This window comes from Pieris rapae, chromosome 7 (genome assembly GCF_905147795.1).
Source record: "Pieris rapae chromosome 7, ilPieRapa1.1, whole genome shotgun sequence".
Lineage (NCBI taxonomy): Eukaryota > Metazoa > Arthropoda > Insecta > Lepidoptera > Pieridae > Pieris > Pieris rapae.
The window spans coordinates 2,148,217-2,165,283 of record NC_059515.1 but is presented as its reverse complement, the minus strand read 5'-3'; the positions used below and the strand labels follow the sequence as shown (position 1 = coordinate 2,165,283).

The 17,067-nt window shown below is 32.4% G+C and overlaps 4 protein-coding genes across 6 annotated transcripts; 1 reads left to right on the top strand and 3 right to left on the bottom strand.

Annotated features, from left to right (window-relative positions):
* Window positions 1-18: 18 nt before the first annotated feature.
* Window positions 19-314, bottom strand: LOC111002592. Its single transcript, XM_022272745.2, has one exon. It carries the CDS (start codon window positions 312-314, stop codon window positions 99-101), a length of 216 nt encoding a protein of 71 aa, XP_022128437.1. The 3' UTR covers window positions 19-98.
* A 1-nt stretch (window position 315) lies between these two features.
* Window positions 316-821, bottom strand: LOC123689346 (small integral membrane protein 4). The gene has a single exon (XM_045628916.1). It carries the CDS (start codon window positions 532-534, stop codon window positions 316-318), a length of 219 nt encoding a protein of 72 aa, XP_045484872.1. The 5' UTR covers window positions 535-821.
* Window positions 822-2,455: 1,634 nt separating this feature from the next.
* LOC110996641 lies at window positions 2,456-11,425 on the top strand. 2 transcript variants are annotated; one of them, XM_022264422.2, is made up of 6 exons: window positions 2,456-2,856; window positions 7,806-7,964; window positions 8,161-9,469; window positions 9,759-10,329; window positions 10,412-11,151; window positions 11,227-11,425. In XM_022264422.2, the coding sequence occupies exons 1-6, from the start codon at window positions 2,800-2,802 to the stop codon at window positions 11,301-11,303; spliced, it is 2,913 nt and encodes a 970-aa protein (XP_022120114.2). In that variant the 5' UTR covers window positions 2,456-2,799; the 3' UTR covers window positions 11,304-11,425. The 2 variants fall into 2 exon arrangements, with proteins under 2 accessions (XP_022120114.2, XP_045484938.1); XM_045628982.1 differs by having other exon boundaries at window positions 2,473-2,950.
* On the bottom strand, window positions 11,422-15,567 carry LOC110996657 (probable cytosolic iron-sulfur protein assembly protein Ciao1). Of its 2 annotated transcripts, XM_022264465.2 has the most exons (6): window positions 15,409-15,566; window positions 13,651-13,855; window positions 13,056-13,187; window positions 12,598-12,774; window positions 12,236-12,432; window positions 11,422-11,625 (listed from the first exon to the last, which is right to left on the bottom strand). In XM_022264465.2, the coding sequence occupies exons 2-6, from the start codon at window positions 13,842-13,844 to the stop codon at window positions 11,441-11,443; spliced, it is 885 nt and encodes a 294-aa protein (XP_022120157.2). In that variant the 5' UTR covers window positions 13,845-13,855; window positions 15,409-15,566; the 3' UTR covers window positions 11,422-11,440. The 2 variants fall into 2 exon arrangements, with proteins under 2 accessions (XP_022120157.2, XP_022120147.2); XM_022264455.2 differs by lacking the exons at window positions 11,422-11,625; window positions 12,236-12,432; window positions 12,598-12,774; window positions 13,056-13,187; window positions 13,651-13,855 and adding exons at window positions 13,982-14,638; window positions 14,707-14,894; window positions 14,975-15,252 and having other exon boundaries at window positions 15,409-15,567.
* Between the last annotated feature and the right edge of the window lie 1,500 nt (window positions 15,568-17,067).

Below are 17,067 nucleotides of genomic sequence, written 5' to 3'. Positions count from 1 at the left end.
TGAGTAAAAATAGATAAATAATCATATAAATATTTATTTACTATCATATCACTCATAGCATATCTACAATATTGCTATTATACTGTACTATGATGTCTTCATTTCTTTCCTTTTAATACACCTTCTTCCTCCAACTCAGACTTAATTTTTTCTTGAACATTTGTTGGAAGATTCTCTAATTCTTTGTTAATGTAAATATGTAAATCCACCAAAGGTTTATAGTGATTATGAACTACTTGAGATCCTGCTAGCATTGATAGCATTGCTGCTAATGTAAAAGAAATATACTGACCCCAACTGACACCTGCAGGCATTTTATTGCACCGAATATTTTTCGATTTTCTCTTCAACAATAGATTTAGCCTGTCGCCTTTTAAATGTATTATAGAAATTTATGTCTCCAACTTTCCAGTTAATCATAGAAAATTCCAAAGCACCGCCAAACACAAAAAATATTGGCAGGAACCTGTATAAGCCAAAAGTTTTCTTTCCAGGGAAATGATTTACTAGTTTATACATCCAAGCTATTCGCATTTTAGATACACATTTAACACATTACATCACAACCAAATCTCAAGTCTCAAAAGTTCCTGCTGTTGGTTTATCAGTAAATTGTTAATGCAGTTACAGTCAATACAACTTTTTAAGGTTACCTTAAGTATTTGTTTTTGTAAGTAATAACTAATATATTTGATTTTGTAATTCTTGAGGTTGTTTCGTTCTCGTAGTTAAGGCTTAAGACTTCGGTTACGTTCTTTATTTCCCATATAAACGAAGGTCAGAGATCATTACTTATTTCTTTCTTCCACATAGTCTGTGGACTGAGGGAATGTGTACTGTGAAGTGTGAGACACAATCGTTAGTCAGTGACTCTATAGACTATAATTTTCCGTAGTGTAAGATTTGGCCTTTGGATTTTTAGAGACTTTTATCTAATCGCAAAACGGATACCTTTGTAAAGTTTGGTCAAGAGAGTATATCTTCTAACAAAAAAAATTCAGACAGTCTTCAAAGTATACACAATATTATGTAAATATAAACTTTATATAAGTTATTAATCTGTGGATAAAGTTCTTCAGTTCTTGTTTGGTCGGTTCTCCAAAAAAAAATATCTTATAGTCGGTGACCGGTGTAAACTGTAAACACTATATCACTATTAAAGTTTTAGAAATTATTATAAACCAAATAAAAATACTCAAGACTTGGCCTAAAGGTCTACATACCAGGCCATAAACTCCAAAAAAAAAAAATTTAGAATGTGATTTGAATTTTAATCACTTGTACTATGCTCTTTATTATTTATTATACTTTGTTAAATTAAACTATTGTCCATATAATATAAATTAAGGTAAAGGAGCTCGCTCGGATTGCTTATTATTTTTGTAATAATTATATTATTATTAATAATTTAAATGCCAAATAGAAAAATCAAATGAATAGTGCTACTTGTGAAAAGAGCTTTCTCTCACTCTTGAAGAACCTATCCCCAACAAGAATAACAGAGAGTGGTCAATTAAAAATAGGAGTTAAAGCTTGGGGAATCATTTTAGACTATACAATAGAGTCAGTAAAAATTAATTGTTATAAGCCAGACAAGCCTTCAACAACAGCTGTCTTAAAGGTATCAGATGAGTTTGGACACACTGTATGTGTGCTTAAGGGAAAGAGTGTAGGTATTCTATTTGGTGTTGATGAAGAGGAGTGGACTGAGATAGAAAGTTTATGTGACTACAATCAGCAGCTTTTTTATAAAGATTTTAAAGATGGACTAAGCAAGAATTTTGGGTCAGAACAAAGGCACTTTTATAACTTCTGCCATGTTAACAAAAAACAAGATGTTTTTTTGGTTATTTATGAAAGAGGAGTAAATATGAGAAAAATAGATAACAGTGATACACTTCTGAATATTAAACATATACAGAATTGTAATAATCATATAATAAATTTGTATATTGATCATCTTAGAGAAAATAGACTGTGAATAGTTACTAGGAGCCTGCTTGTGTATAAGACATATAATATGTTAAATTAGTTCTTAGTATGTATAGAGTGTAGTTCACAATTAATCATGAAAACTTTAATGAATTAATAAAAATATTACATACCTAAAATAATTTTACCTGAGCCTAGCCTATAAGTCAAACTATATATTTATCAGAAATCAATACAGTGTAGTACATACAATTTAAATAAGTTAAAGTTTAAAAAATGCTATATATGTATAAATTAATAGTATTCATTCCAATATGGATACATAATGATGCTATTGTTAACTCATTTTTTATGTAACTAACAGTTCTTAATTTTCATTTATTGCTTCCTAAAGTGCCATCATTTATATATATATATATTTGGCCACATGATGGCTGATATATTTCAAAGATTTAAAGTCACTGAGTTATATAGTCCTAAAATTTTTGCCAATATTGATATTTCCAAGAAAATTGTTTTATACCTGATTTAAACGTGTTTAAAAGCTTAACTAAAGAAGCGAGACAAAGAATATCGTAAAATTTACCACCATTTGGCTTGTTGCAAAACGCACCATGTTGTGTGTAGGATGTTTCTAGGTAGTATAAACGCTTGTGGGCGTTGACATGAAATGACTACCAAAACAATATTATACTGACGAAAGGAAATAAAGATACCTTAGTGGCTTTTAAGCTGTCGGTGTGCGTAGCCGACACGGTCATTAGTCTCCTTCGCGCTAGCGGAAAGAACATACGTGAACGTGCAGGCACGTTTCATTCGTATGCTGTAATATTGTGTAGCTGCAACGATCGAAATACGAAACTCGAAATGGAAGTCGCAGATCAATGGAGAAGGCAGTGGGCTGGGACTGCTGAATTTGGGAAGGTGAGGGCATCAACCGACACTAGTAAGATACTAGCTTTTACAACAACATTGCAAAGACGTCTAGGATAACACGACAGGACACCTTAGTAGTAGTGTATGTACTACGTATAGCTTAAATAACGTATGCATGTATAAGATGAATGAATTTTGAATCTTTAATACACCTTTGTACATATAAGACTTACTCGCTTAGTATAAAGTACTTTCACAGCATTGTTGTATCTACTCTAATTCCTGTTTATACATTGTAGAGATAATCTTAAAATACAGATTAAATTAGTAAACTAACCTTACATATATACAATCGTCATCTCCGAAAGCGTTAAAGTTGCTTTTCCATATAAAGTGCAAAACCTGAATGACGTGACCGCCCGAGCAAGTTTGATTTTTTATTACACAAAAATGAATCATTGTGTTAATATAAAGTTCAATGCTTACAGTATTTATTTAACCGGTTATTTCTTTGTGTTCATTGAGATTTCATTAATTCTATTTACAATTAGCTACTTGTTGACAAGACCTAAAAAATTCTAACAGTGTTACGAGGACTTGTTGACTTACATTATATTAGCTGAAGCCTACATTGTCTGCATATAAATGAACCTATAGTTAATGTTTCATGTACCGTTTTACGAACGTTATGAAAATGGTCATGTAAAAAGTTTGTTTTGTTGTCTATTACGTCTGCGTCAGTGCCTTAGAGTAGAATCTAAGCATATTCAAAGGCCATTGATTAGAACCAAATATTAATGGTTCGATTTTCATTTAATCTATTGAAATTGTGAAGTTAAAATTTAACAGTACTTGTCAAAGGTGAAAGTTTGAACTTAGGAATAGATTTTTTTATTTATTTTTTACTAAAGCTGAAAGTGTACAAATCTTAAGGTCAAATAACTGGGCAAACTAAGTAGGTAGGTACAACCTTGTCGGCTGTCGCTATCTTTTAGGAACTCCGCCTACTTGTAAATTTCATTGTTATATAACTATATATATATATATTTATCTATTCAAATAGCTTAAACGTTTATTAAAAAAATAAACGTTAAAATTAACTTATTAACACATTTGTGTATAATTCTAAAGACTGATTTCCGGCGAAACAATCGAAAAAGGATATTTTTGTCAGATTCAAACAATAACAGACATGATACAGTGTTTGTTTTTATCTCTATGTAACCTAACTCTATTAAACCTAATTGTAATATAAATCCATGTTGGTTTAAAACAACCGCATTCAAACCATAGTTCAGTTTTAAATAACCTTGGAACCTGTAAGTCTAATCCTATAAATCTATTTTAGTACACTTCCTAAATACCTATTACAATTTCATTTACCAATCAAAATACGAAATATTTCTTACAGCAGTATTGGCTAGTGTCAGGAGATGTGCTGAAGTTACTTTAAGGTTTCGTTTTCTCATACTAAATTAACGCGGAATGGCCCTCACGAATCAGTCTGGTGTTCGAAGTATTAAATGAACAACATAACTTAAATTATTGTGCAATATAAAGTGCACATTAACATTAAGGCCTTAAACAATTTAAACCAATAATATTTTAAAATATAGATAAGAAATCATTTTTTTTTATTTTAAGTAGTCTGTACTCTCGCCAGGAGCACAAGAATATAACGGTATTCCCAGAAGTGTTCGTAATAAAAAATATATTTTTCCGTAATAAAAAGCTGATGCTATTTCAATCTTTAACAGTTCCAAATATTCAGATCGTTGAATTTACTTTCTCTACAGACTTTGTAACACACATAGTTTACGGGACAACATCATACACCTTAGATTAACAGTTAGGTAAGGAAAGATATAGAGAAAGCATCTTAGAACAAATTACGATGTTCCGCTGATTTCCTTTGCCATTTCCTATATTGAAACATTTTCTCACGTTCGTAATTCATATTGATAAATCTCAAAAACTGAATTTCCTTAGTTTTTGCACGCGTTGACGTTTCTTCTACACTTTTTTAAGGCCAACAGGGAATGGATTTAATGCCTTTTCTTCAACCGGTTAGTCAAACAAAAGCCTCCAAAATAGTTGTCCGGATTTAATTGTTCACAGTCGTAGTCAGTGTGTTTCTTTAAGAGTGGAGATTTAAGATATAAATAAGTTCGGCGATGAATTTGGGCATACAATTTTGTTGCTAAGTGACATCGTTCTTTAGATATAATTAATACTATTAGATTTATTTTATTGGACGAGGCTGGATAAGTATAGTAAGCGTAGGCTGTTTTTTAATTCAACGCGGTGAAGCACCCACTGACATTATTAATATCAAAACTTCGATAGTTGTTTTTAATAATGCTTAGTAAATAATGCAGCTAGGTTTCTTATTAAAAGTTACATTTATTTGTGTTATTATTTTTTGGTGGCTAAAGAAATATAATTTTTGTTAGTTTTTAAAATTGTTGATTAGAAATCGAAAGATTATTATCGAGTTGGTATGTAATTGAGGTGCTTAACTACATATTACTATTGTTTATTCTGTGATGCCTCTCCGGAAATCCTGCGCTAAGGCCGCTGCGAGGTTACAGCAGCTCATGTGGAGCGAAGATAAAAGACAGTTTTAAAGTATTCCTAAAACTATGAAACATAAATTATAAGAGAAATTAAATTTTGCTGAAAAGAACTACACAATTTTATATATAAGATACAAGCTTTGTTATCATTAACATTAGGATATCCATGTAAACTTGAAAAATTTGGCTTTGCATCGAAAATAAGACACTTAAGTTATTCGACATACACGTCGACTATTGAGTTAGGAATATGTATCGAGTTGAATTTCCATTCCATTACCATAATGATTCGAATTAAATACTGCGCAGTATAAATAGTATGACTAAATGGATACCACTAAATACAGATGAATCAGATATTATATCGGGGTTTCCTAAACTGATTCGATTATTAAAATTTAACCATCATTTCTCAGATTGTTTAAACATTTTCCTTGTAAAATTTCGACTGTGACTTGTGACGTATAATATCATATTTAAATCGCTGTTTTCATTAAAATTAGAGTTAAACTCTACTAGAGGACAGATGTGTGAAAGAAAAGCGCATTGGTGCCTGTTCAAAGACTAGCATATTTTTTGGATCATTACCTTTTGTTGATATGTATTGCTGTCTTTAAAGTTTTGTGTTAGTGTGATTTAAACTTACGAAAAATATTAACAGTCACTGATGAGAATATAATATGTATGTTCCATCAGTGCCTCACCGGGACTGTTATTTACCCAAATAATATCTAATAAGGCCTATCTAGAATGGAAATAGTCAAGTCTATTAAAAATGAATTTGAAATCCTTTTTCACTTAATGTATAAAGCAATATTTTACGGAACTCTAATTTATATTTTAATTTTGATTGATGAACATAAGATTTAGCGCCAGTGTCAATGACATGAAACGACGATTTTCTTAATCTCTCCCCACTCCTCGCCCACCCACAAATATTACCATAATTTATTTCACACCTTGTTAAGAAACTTATTTGAACGAATGATTATACCGTTACCGATTTTGTCTTTGCCTAATTATTGTGACAGTTGATAAATCAACTTTACCGATTGCCCTGTGACGTCATATTATATCAACTTCACTTTGTTTCATAATCATGCCATTGGAAGATATTACACCACGTAAATATCAAAGTTTTCACTATATAATAAATATTGAATCATTTTCTTGATTAAAGTGGTTGATATCATGTTTCGTGTAAAGGATAGTACATAAGAAACTTGTCACCACCGGCGAATTCGTGTTAATAGAAAAATCCCTTTTTCTAAACCGTTATCTGCTAACTGCATTTTACTCTACCAAGCACAGAGCACTGCCGCTATTTTCACTATCGAAGAACAAATTTGAACTTTCGAAAATTTAATTTCAATTAAATTAGAAATTATTTCTGAAATTTTATAAAATGATTTTTTTCTCTACTTACAAATATATATTTTTAAAGTAATGATTTCATAGTATGCAAACATGAGTCAGGAATATAAATTATTTGTAGACATATATAAAGGAAATAAAGGAATATAAGTTTCTCGGAAACGCTATATACAGTTTCCTGTTATCCTGCTAATTATTACCCTGTAACGAGAGATGGAGAGTACTTTCTGTAGACATTCAACATTACGAAACCTGCGTACTTATGGACCATATTCTGTGGACTTTACTCATATATTGAAAACTGGTGTTTACACATAATAATGTGGCTACGTGAATTTCCTTTTAAAGAAAAAGTAACGTATTTGCAATTTATTAAAATAGCATTAGCGGTTCGTCCTGAGATCGAACTTTAAAATAAGCTGAATTAATACAACACACAGTTTTGTATGTGAGTCACCGATGGTAAAAACTTCCGCAAAATATTTTTTTATGAATCCTAAAGTTCAATTAGAATTTAAAGTCCCCACGTCTTAGATAACTAATACCTTACATCACCTCCACAAGGTCAAATCTAGAAAGTTAACTAGACACAGACTAGCTTACGTCATAATTAGCTTTTAATGGTTTAACTAAAACAGATGTTTACGATTTGCACTAAATGTTGAAATGATAACAGAACGTCATAATTCGAATCGTGTCAGGTTTTTTAGTGTCTAATGAATAATGAAAAAAGAAAACTAAAATATGTGTAATTGTATATACATATATATATTGTATAGCAGTGTTAGTGGCTTAGGCGTGCAGCCCTCATCTCTGAGTTGGTGCGTTTAAAGTGCGCCTAAGCACCAAGGCGATTTATGTTTTTTGAACGCCATAAGCACTTGCTCCTATGGTAAATCGTGACATATGTCAGACACAGACAGCCGATCAGATAAAAACGATTAAATAAAATCGATTAATTCTGAGACTAAGATTGGGGTGTAGCGGACTGGTTTATTTTTATATTGGATTTGTTTTAGTTTTTTTAATTTCCTGTGGTGTTTGCAGGTAACTGAAGGCGGTGTGACGCGTCGAGTCGCACGCGCAATGGAAGTGTTGCACGCTAGCGCCCCAGGTGCTAAAGTTCGTGTAATGAGAGCGGCGTATCATTCTTCCTCTGGTCCTGGCGCACCAAGCTCTTCCTATTTGATGCAATCTTCAAGACGAGTAAATATTTGATTTCTATGTTTTTATCGCTTTAATAGCTTAGCTTTACGTATTACACAGATAACGCAAAAATTTAAGGCTGAAACCTTTTTACGCTTATTTAAAACATCCATAGAAAAGTATGTGGTCAAGAGAGATAAAAAACCACAGATCATTGACAGGTCTTATATGTTATATAAATGACAATATGTTTTAGGTTATATCATCAGGATATCTTCCAGAACAATCTCCGGCATTACCATCAAAACCATTAGAAATATCGTCACTACCGTTAGAATCATCTCCCGAAGTTGATAATGAGAAATTAAATTATAAAGTTACTGAACCTGATGACATTGAAATATCAGAACCGTCAAAGTGGAAAATCACAACAGGGAAGTCTTCAATCAGAATGCCCAGTGAGGAATCTTCGTCAACTGATAACGCCAGTATCATTGATTTAGACTCGAGAAATAGCAGTAGAAATACCACCAGAAGCTTTCGAAACAGCGAAAGCAATGAAGATAGTATCAAAAATATACATGTCAGAAATAATCGGGTATCACCTTTATTAGACGCACCTGTAAGTCTTAGTACTTTAAAATATACATCTCTTCTTAACGGCAGTGAGGAATGGAATAACAGACGAAAGAGTTATAGTTTCGAAGACACCACACCGTTAAATAACAAAAGTAGTGATACGTTAAATATTATGGATTCTTCTACTGATAGTGGAATTTGTAAGTCAACAGAAATTGTTAGCGATTACAATACACATCATTTTGAAAATACCTCGAAACGACTTAGTAAAGATAGATTATCTGATTTGCCTGAGGAATCATTTCAGGACTGGCTGTGGAAAAATAGGCCAACATCGACATTCAAACCAACGCGAATAAGTCCATTAAAAGAGCATCACGAAAAATATTTAACAGATAATAACAATATAATTTCACTACAATCAAAAGGAAAGGTTACAATAACTTTGCCAGTTACAGTTGAAAATGATGACCCTTCTTCAACAGACGATAATGATAAAAGAACAAAAAAGGTTGGTTTTTGTAAAACGGAATTACATTTTGCAGCGGAGTCTGGAACTGTCAACATAATTGCTACTGACGAGAAACCGCCGCCTTCTAATGACTTTAGGAAAAAGAAAAGTGTTTTTGCGCCATATACAAGTAAAGTTGACAAATCGATAACACTTTTTGGAGAAAAGTCTAGTTTTAGAGATGTGTCTGTTAGTATAGATAACCAAGACTGTACTGATCTAGATGAAAATATCGCAGCTACAAAAAGTATTCTTAAGAACAGAATTCCGAAACCCAGACCATATCTTTTAGGAGAAAATATGGCACTTGGAGATTTAACGGAAGACAAACATACAGAAAATAGTAGGTTTCCGACAGCTGTAACTTTGATAAATAAGCAGTTGGAAATTGAACAGAAGCAGACTAAGTTTTATAGTAATAGAGCTACGGATGAAGACACGTATAGCAATAATCATTTGAGGACACCAAGTATAGGTAAGAAAATCACTTAAATATATTTTTATAATTTTAATACAAAAACAGAATAGTATAAATTGCTAAAAAATATTTTTTTTTCTCTTGGTAGACTTTCAAATGAATGCTAACAATATTACGATAATGTAATAATAGATTTATGGTTGATTGATGGTAGATATTACGATAATGTAATAACAGTTTTATGTTAAAAATGGTTTTACTTCAATTCAGCAATAACACTCATTAACAACAATAGCGAAACAAAGCAGCTACTTTGAAATATAATTTGTCATGTTAATGTTAACAGGTCCTCAAAAACTGAATCAGGCATTAAATGGCAAGAACACTGCAGAAACCATAAAATCAATTAATTCAAGTAACCATCAAGAACATGAATACAAACCTACCTCACTAGCTCCCACTGGTGGTAAATTTAAAACTCGTCAACTTCGAGACAGCGATCTCACTTTCTTCGGCATTCAAAATAATAGAAACAACGACGAAATACAAACACTCGATAACCTTCAAGAAGAAATTCTTCATTCAGTCAAATTAGTACAAAAAATATCAAACAGTGTTTGCAATAGCGAAGCAGAGTCTGATGATACTCCTGAGTATCAAAATATTTCTAATATTAAATATCGTCCAGTTCCTACTCCAAAACCAAGAACAAAATACATAGAAGTATCAGAGGACAATCGAAATAAATTGCTAAAACCCATATCAGAAGCAGATAGCGATGTTCCAAAAACGACTCGATCGGCACGTTTGAAGACTACTCATGAAAGCGCATCTGGATCGAGTAGGAGTTTGTCAGAGTCGCCGAGAAAAGATTCACACGTAACACGAAACAAAATATGTGAAACTTCGCCGAAACGGTGAGTACCTTAACATTTCATATAAAATTAAAATTATTGTTCCTGTTGGTATTTTAATTTTAAGCATAAATCATATTTATAGGTCAACTAGTATGAACCGTAAGCAAAGCGGGATTGTGGATAAATATAACGGAGACCAAAATACTAAACATAAATCGGCGAATAAAACGCCTGAAGAAACTGTGTATGTTAATATAAATGCTAAGAAAGATATATCAAAACATTATTTGAGAGGCAGGAACAGTCCTACAAAATTGAAATTGAATTCTGATAATATTGATGTCACGACTACACGAAATTACGAGGCCACGAAAAACAAACAAACGAAGAGCGATGATCGCAAACCAAAACGAACAGAAAAACTAACCACACCTGACCTTTCGACTTCACGCAACGAAGACATCAAAGCGGAAAGATCCAAAACCTCACAAAGTGCAAAGTTCCATAATCGGTCGACTGAGACTAAACAAAAAACAAAAAATTACATTGAAGGAAACGAGGAGGTGCATAGAAATGATTATATTCACAATTCCGAAAAGGCTTTCCCAAAAGATAAATCTAAGCGACCGAGCGACCACATTTCCAGGTTAGCAACTAAAACTATCCCTAGTCCTGATAAATTAAAATCCAAGGAACCTGCTGCCATCGATCGAAATTCATCTAAGTCTAGAAAAAGTAAATATGTCATTAACTATGATGATAAAAACGGAACTGTATCCTCCATTTGTAAAATCAAACCGAGTCCAGATTCCCTTAGAAAGGAACCTATACAAAAAATCCCTACAACTGATAAAAAATTCAAATCGAGGAAATCTGGCTTCCGTAAGTAATCGATGTAAGTGACGTGCATGCCTTTTTCGACGAAAACCAAAATTTAATTTAAAAAGTGTCTTTCAGTTCAAACACCTGATCACCATTGGCTATCCGGGGTTAACACGAAAACGCATGCACGAAAAACTTGCCAGTTATTATAATGAAGGTGAATTATGGAATCAAGAATTAATTAACTGTATTTAATGTAAAATATTAATGATCTCATAACATAGAATACAACCAGCTAATTTGCCTATACTAATGGAAATAAAATTATAATGCTATACTATCGTTTTATTTACACTGTTGTCAAAGGATCTTTATCACATTTACTTACAATAACTTCGACATTATTGGCTAGTTCATTTTGAAGGCAAGTTGAAAAGTCCTTTAAGAATCCCCTTTCAGAATCAGAGTGGTTAGTTAGTATAACCGATATACCTTTTTGGGTGGCATCCAGAACATCATGGTGTAACATTTCACCTGAAATGATTTATGTAATTAAAAAAAGTTTGTTAAGTAAAATTATAAATGTGGTGCCTATGGGTGCTTTTAATTACCAACAGAATTGTAAAACATGATTTTTTAATCAAGAACTATTAGTAATTTTCAACAAATTTTGTCACTACAATAACCCGGAATAAGATGTACTGACTTTACTATTACCTAAGTAACACTGAAAAAGTTGATAAAATGAAAAACATATTTCATTAATTCATCACGTGCAATACAAGATTTATATTTGACGCCAATTCACAAAAACAAATGAATGCACTATGTATTAGCTTATCAAAGAGTTCTAAAATTGTAATCAAAAAAATTTTTCATTAGCAATGCTTGTAACTGGTCAGTTCTTAACATTTTCAGTGTTACCCACGTAAAAAAATCATTACAATTCTCATTTGCCCTTCTTCACATTGCTTTTAGTTTTCTTTGAAAAGCTTAGCTGAAGATAGGATAAGTCCTTTACACTTAATATTATTGATAAATAATTACATTTCTATATGACTAAACTAGTCTTAAGACAATATATATACAAGACTACAGAATTCTAATATGGTCAGTATTATATTCAAAATTAAATATTCAGTACCTGTTAGGAACAAATCCGCTGACACATTTTTCAATACTGAGGCTCCTGATCCAGCACATAGTGCAATTGTTTGCAGGGTTTCTTCATCCATCGTTTTACTTCTGGCCAAGGCTAGCCTGACATATTGAAGACCGGTGAGTTCTTTTACCCTTGCTACAGCATTTGACACAGAAATACTTTTCTCTAAACGCAAAAATCTGAAAAAAAAACAACAAGTCAATAAGAAATGTAAACAATATAAAGAACCTAGATATAGGAACATCTTTGTATTAGACAGGTATATTTTTAGGTTCACACCAATATAAAATAATTTAGAGTAGGTTTTTTTTTGGAGGTGCTCATCAATAATATAAGGATCAAACCTTCCACATCCTGTTTTAGGGTCTACGCCAGGTGTAATAGGTTCGGATTTTCCAACGGGAAATGCTGATGCCAGCCAATCATTCACTCCACCCTGAACAGCATCCCAACTTGTATGGGGTGAATATAGAAAAATTCGTTTTTCTAGTAAAAACGACACTATACGCTCTTTCCAAGCACTGAAATACGAAATATTTTTATTTTACGAAATATTTTTATTTTAGGAAATATTTTTTTTTTATTGACATTTAAATGCCTGATGATGAGATATAAAGATTGTGCACTACCTTTACCGTGCTTATCAAATTTAATCAGTTGATTCATTGCGACGTTTTTAAGATTTGGACATAACAAACACTATACAACATGTATCAAAACCAAATTTTGTACTTTCATTTCTATAGTCGTAAATAAAACATCTTAAAAGGGGCTGTACACAAAATAATGAAATCAGTATTACCTTTGCTTCACAGATTTCATAGGTGCAAATATAGGAGGATGGTATGATATTATCATTTCACAGCCTTGATTGTCGGCTTCTAAAGCAACATCTTCTGTCAGATCATTTGTTAACAAGATCTTTTTAACATTTCTAAAAATAACAGTCTTTCTTTAGCAATGTTACAAGAGTACCTATAACATTTATGATCACTGATTTCAGTGAAACCATAAAAATTATTAATGTAAATAAAGAGCTTATTTACATTTCTAAATAAAAATGATAATACAATAATCGGAAAGGTATAGTCCCTGTTGGATGTTATAAAGAGGCTGAGGTGGCAAGCAAGCAGGCTACTTAGAGTTAAGTGTCCATGGCTTACAATTGTCTTGCCGGCCTTTTAAGCAGTGGTCTCTTAAAGATCCCCAAGTTGTAACAGTTCAGAAATACCAGGAATCTCTGCTGGTGCCACAAAAGTACCTTATACCTTGAAAATATATATATTATATTCATTTAATTTATCAGTAATCAAATTATCTTTATTTAGCAAATATAATAAGAATAACAGGAACTCAATTCTAACACATACTTAATTTGGGAAAATAAAACAACAGACCTTGGAGTGTATGGTTCAACTAGTAATCCAGTGTTGTCCCAGCTTTCAGAAAGAGACTTTGGTGCAAATTTCTCTAATGTAGCCAACACTTGATGTATAGTTATGTTGGACATATTATCACTTGTCAGTTTTGTGATTGTGCAATATTTTTGTAACTGCAGTGTTCTATAAACAAATCTTGATATTCTAAACATTAGATATTACCCTGAAACAAAGTATATATTTAATTTGGGCTTAAATTTTAAATATTTTGGCTATACTAAATATAATTTCTTAGAGAATAATATACAAGATATAAAAAAAAATTATAATGACAACAAACAAAACCATATCACTATTAACAGTACTTTATTCTGAACTCTTAACAATAAAATATACAGCATTAAATATATGTGAATTTTTGCTTATTAACTAATTATGTAAGCTATCACTTTATTTATTCATCAAGAAACTTCCAAATTTTAATTTGTCCATCATCACTACATGACACTAGTTCATTGTTAGCTGTTGGATTCCACTTGACACAGTTAACATCTTGGGAATGTGCATCATATTTCTTACAAATTAAATCAAATGTTGGTGCATCTTGATCGGAATCTTCAGCCTCTTTAAATATTCTGATAATATCATCGCCACTGGCAGTAGCTATTAGACCAGAATTATGACACCAAGCTATATCATATATAGTTCGTGTGTGGTAACCAGATAATGTACAAATACATTTCCAAGATGACTCTTTATCAGATACACTAACACCTAGCTCATTATTAGGTTTATATTCCTTCCATATTTTTACTGTGTTATCAGCACTGCAAGTGGCTAATCTCTCTCCTGTTTTATCAAAAGCTAAACTCCATACAGTTGTCTCATGTGACTCTAGAGTTGCTACACAATTCCAGTCACTGTCCAATTGATCTTCTTTATATATTTTGACTGTATTGTCATATGAAGCAGATGCCAATACTTCAAGAGATGGGTGCCATACAACCTATAACAAGACCTTCATTAAGTAATGTATACTCTAAAATGGTGTATAAAGCAGAATATACTACACACTTTTTTCACATCTTGATTGTGAGCATTAAGTACTGCTTCACAAACATACTCATCATCACCAGCCACTTCCCAGACCCATACTGATTTATCTCTACCGCATGTAGCCAGCAACTGCCCAGAAGGTGACCATGCTACACTTTTTACCTCATTTTCATGTCCCTCCAATGTAGCATTGCATTCAAACTGACCTGATAACAATGTTATTATCAAATGTATTCTCTTGTAACCATTTCAATAATAATAGTTTATATTATTTGGGTATACACACCACTCTTTTTATCCCATATAGCTGTCGTGCCATCAAAACTAGCAGATGCTAAAAAATTTCCACAAGGAGACCATGCAACTTCTCTTATCGTCCTTTGGTGTCCGTCGACTAACATAGTCTTCACAGCCCACCCTTGATTTTCCTTGCTCCATAAGTTAATTACTTTATCCTCTCCACATGAGGCAAATATATTACCATTTGGATGCCATGAGACATTCCACACGATGCCCTTGTGGGCATTTATAGATTGTAGTAACTCTAACTTAGCCATATTAGTCCTAATAAATTTTACAATAATTATATGAGTCAATAATAATTCCTTAAGATATTATCCCAAATAAATAAGAAGATATAAGAGGTTATAGCCATAATATTAAGTCATAATGGATGTATTGAAAATAAAATTTTATATATTCTCTTTTTCCCATACGTACCAAATGTAATAATTTTATGATGATGACTGATATTTAATTGTTCACTAATAAACTTAAGTAACTGTTGCTGAAATTGTAAAAACTTGAGAAGTTAATGGACAAGTCAAAATTATATTTATTTCCAAAGGATTTTACTTTAAACTTCAAAGTCAGGTTATGATTGAAATACCGACCGATTTATTTAATGATTGGAGGTCTGACATATGACAGCTGTAAACTATCTTTTCTAATCTTTCACTGTCAAAATATATCAAATTAATTTCTCACCTCAATAAAAAACCCAAAAAGCGCGGGAAGTGTAAAAATAGGCGGGCGTCTTTTTTTTGGCTTAACTTTTGAAAATTAAATTAAAATAAAAAATACAGGATCAGTTAAGTTATAAGGTGTATATAGTAGTAGTTATTGTTGATTATTTATATTTTTAGTTTGTCTTAATAGCCTGGTAAGTTATTTTATTTTATTATATGTAGATAAGAATTTTTCTCTTGTCGTCCATGATGGAGCCCGAAGACCCTGGAGGGACATCCCTCCAGGTGTCTCATGTAGTTACAATCGATGCGTCTGGAATGGAAACGGAAGGTTCCATTATTGATACAGACTGTTCGGATAGCACGAAGTCTGTTAAAAGAAAAAGAGTATCTGTGAGAAATGAAAAAAAGAGAAAAAGTTCCCAAAATTTCCCTAATGATTTAAAAGACAATATAACTCCTAAAGTCATCGAGTCTGATGTTAAAACAACAGAAATACCCCCAAATGAGGCTGCCCACTCTAACAATATTTCAATTAATCCTCGCGTTGCTAGGTCGCTTTACCAGGCGTCAGACCCTGCGCCTTATGTTGTCCATGTTCAAAAAATCATGGAAACAAATCAAACCGGATCTGTTCACCCCATACAATTTGGATTTTTCCTTAAAAAAAATTATGTAAAAAGCATAGTAGAGGGAAGTATAAAAAAAATAGGGAGGAATATGTTGTCATTGCAATTTGAGACATTTAAAGATGCTAACTTATTTTTAAATCATAAATCTCTCAACACAAATAAATACAAAGCCTTTATTCCGGCTTTCACAATCACCCGCATGGGAATTGTGAGAGGTGTTCCGTGTGAATGGGATGAAAAAGAAATTTTAGAAAACATTGAGCTTCCGCAGAATTGTGGAAGTCTTTTGAAAGTTCGGAGGTTAAACAGGAAAATCTTTGAAGGAGAGAATTCCAAGTTCATTCCAACTGAGACTGTAGTCTTAACCTTTGATGGGAAGATCTTACCTCCCAAGGTCTTTATATGCTACAACTCCCTACCTGTAGACCTTTATATTTACCCCACACTGCAATGTTTCAATTGCTGCCGTTTTGGTCACACCAAAATGCAATGCAGAGGCACTCCAAGGTGTTACAAATGTAGTGACAACCATTCAAGTATTAGTTGCAAGACTGAAAGGGATGATGCTGTGTGTATCTTATGCTCTGGTTCTCATTTTGCAACGGATAAAAAGTGCCCAGAGTATGCTAGGCAAAAAGCTATTAAAGAAACAATGGCTAAAAAGTCAATATCATATTCAGAAGCCAGTAAAGTCCATCCACCAATTTCTAAATCTTATGCAGACGTTGTTGCTTCTGCGTCATCGGCCCATTCTGGTCCGAATATTTCTTATTCCAGTC

Coding starts and splice junctions, on each gene's coding strand:
- LOC111002592 (XM_022272745.2), bottom strand. CDS start 314: ATGCCTGCAGGTGTCAGTTGGGGTCAGTATATTTCTTTTACATTAGCA.
- LOC123689346 (XM_045628916.1), bottom strand. CDS start 534: ATGCGAATAGCTTGGATGTATAAACTAGTAAATCATTTCCCTGGAAAG.
- LOC110996641 (XM_022264422.2), top strand. CDS start 2,800: ATGGAAGTCGCAGATCAATGGAGAAGGCAGTGGGCTGGGACTGCTGAA. Junction 7,965..8,160: donor TGATGCAATCTTCAAGACGA/GTAAATATTTGA, acceptor AATATGTTTTAG/GTTATATCATCAGGATATCT. Junction 10,330..10,411: donor TGTGAAACTTCGCCGAAACG/GTGAGTACCTTA, acceptor TCATATTTATAG/GTCAACTAGTATGAACCGTA.
- LOC110996657 (XM_022264455.2), bottom strand. CDS start 15,245: ATGGCTAAGTTAGAGTTACTACAATCTATAAATGCCCACAAGGGCATC. Junction 14,895..14,974: donor TATATGGGATAAAAAGAGTG/GTGTGTATACCC, acceptor CATTGTTATCAG/GTCAGTTTGAATGCAATGCT. Junction 14,639..14,706: donor ACAATCAAGATGTGAAAAAA/GTGTGTAGTATA, acceptor GTCTTGTTATAG/GTTGTATGGCACCCATCTCT.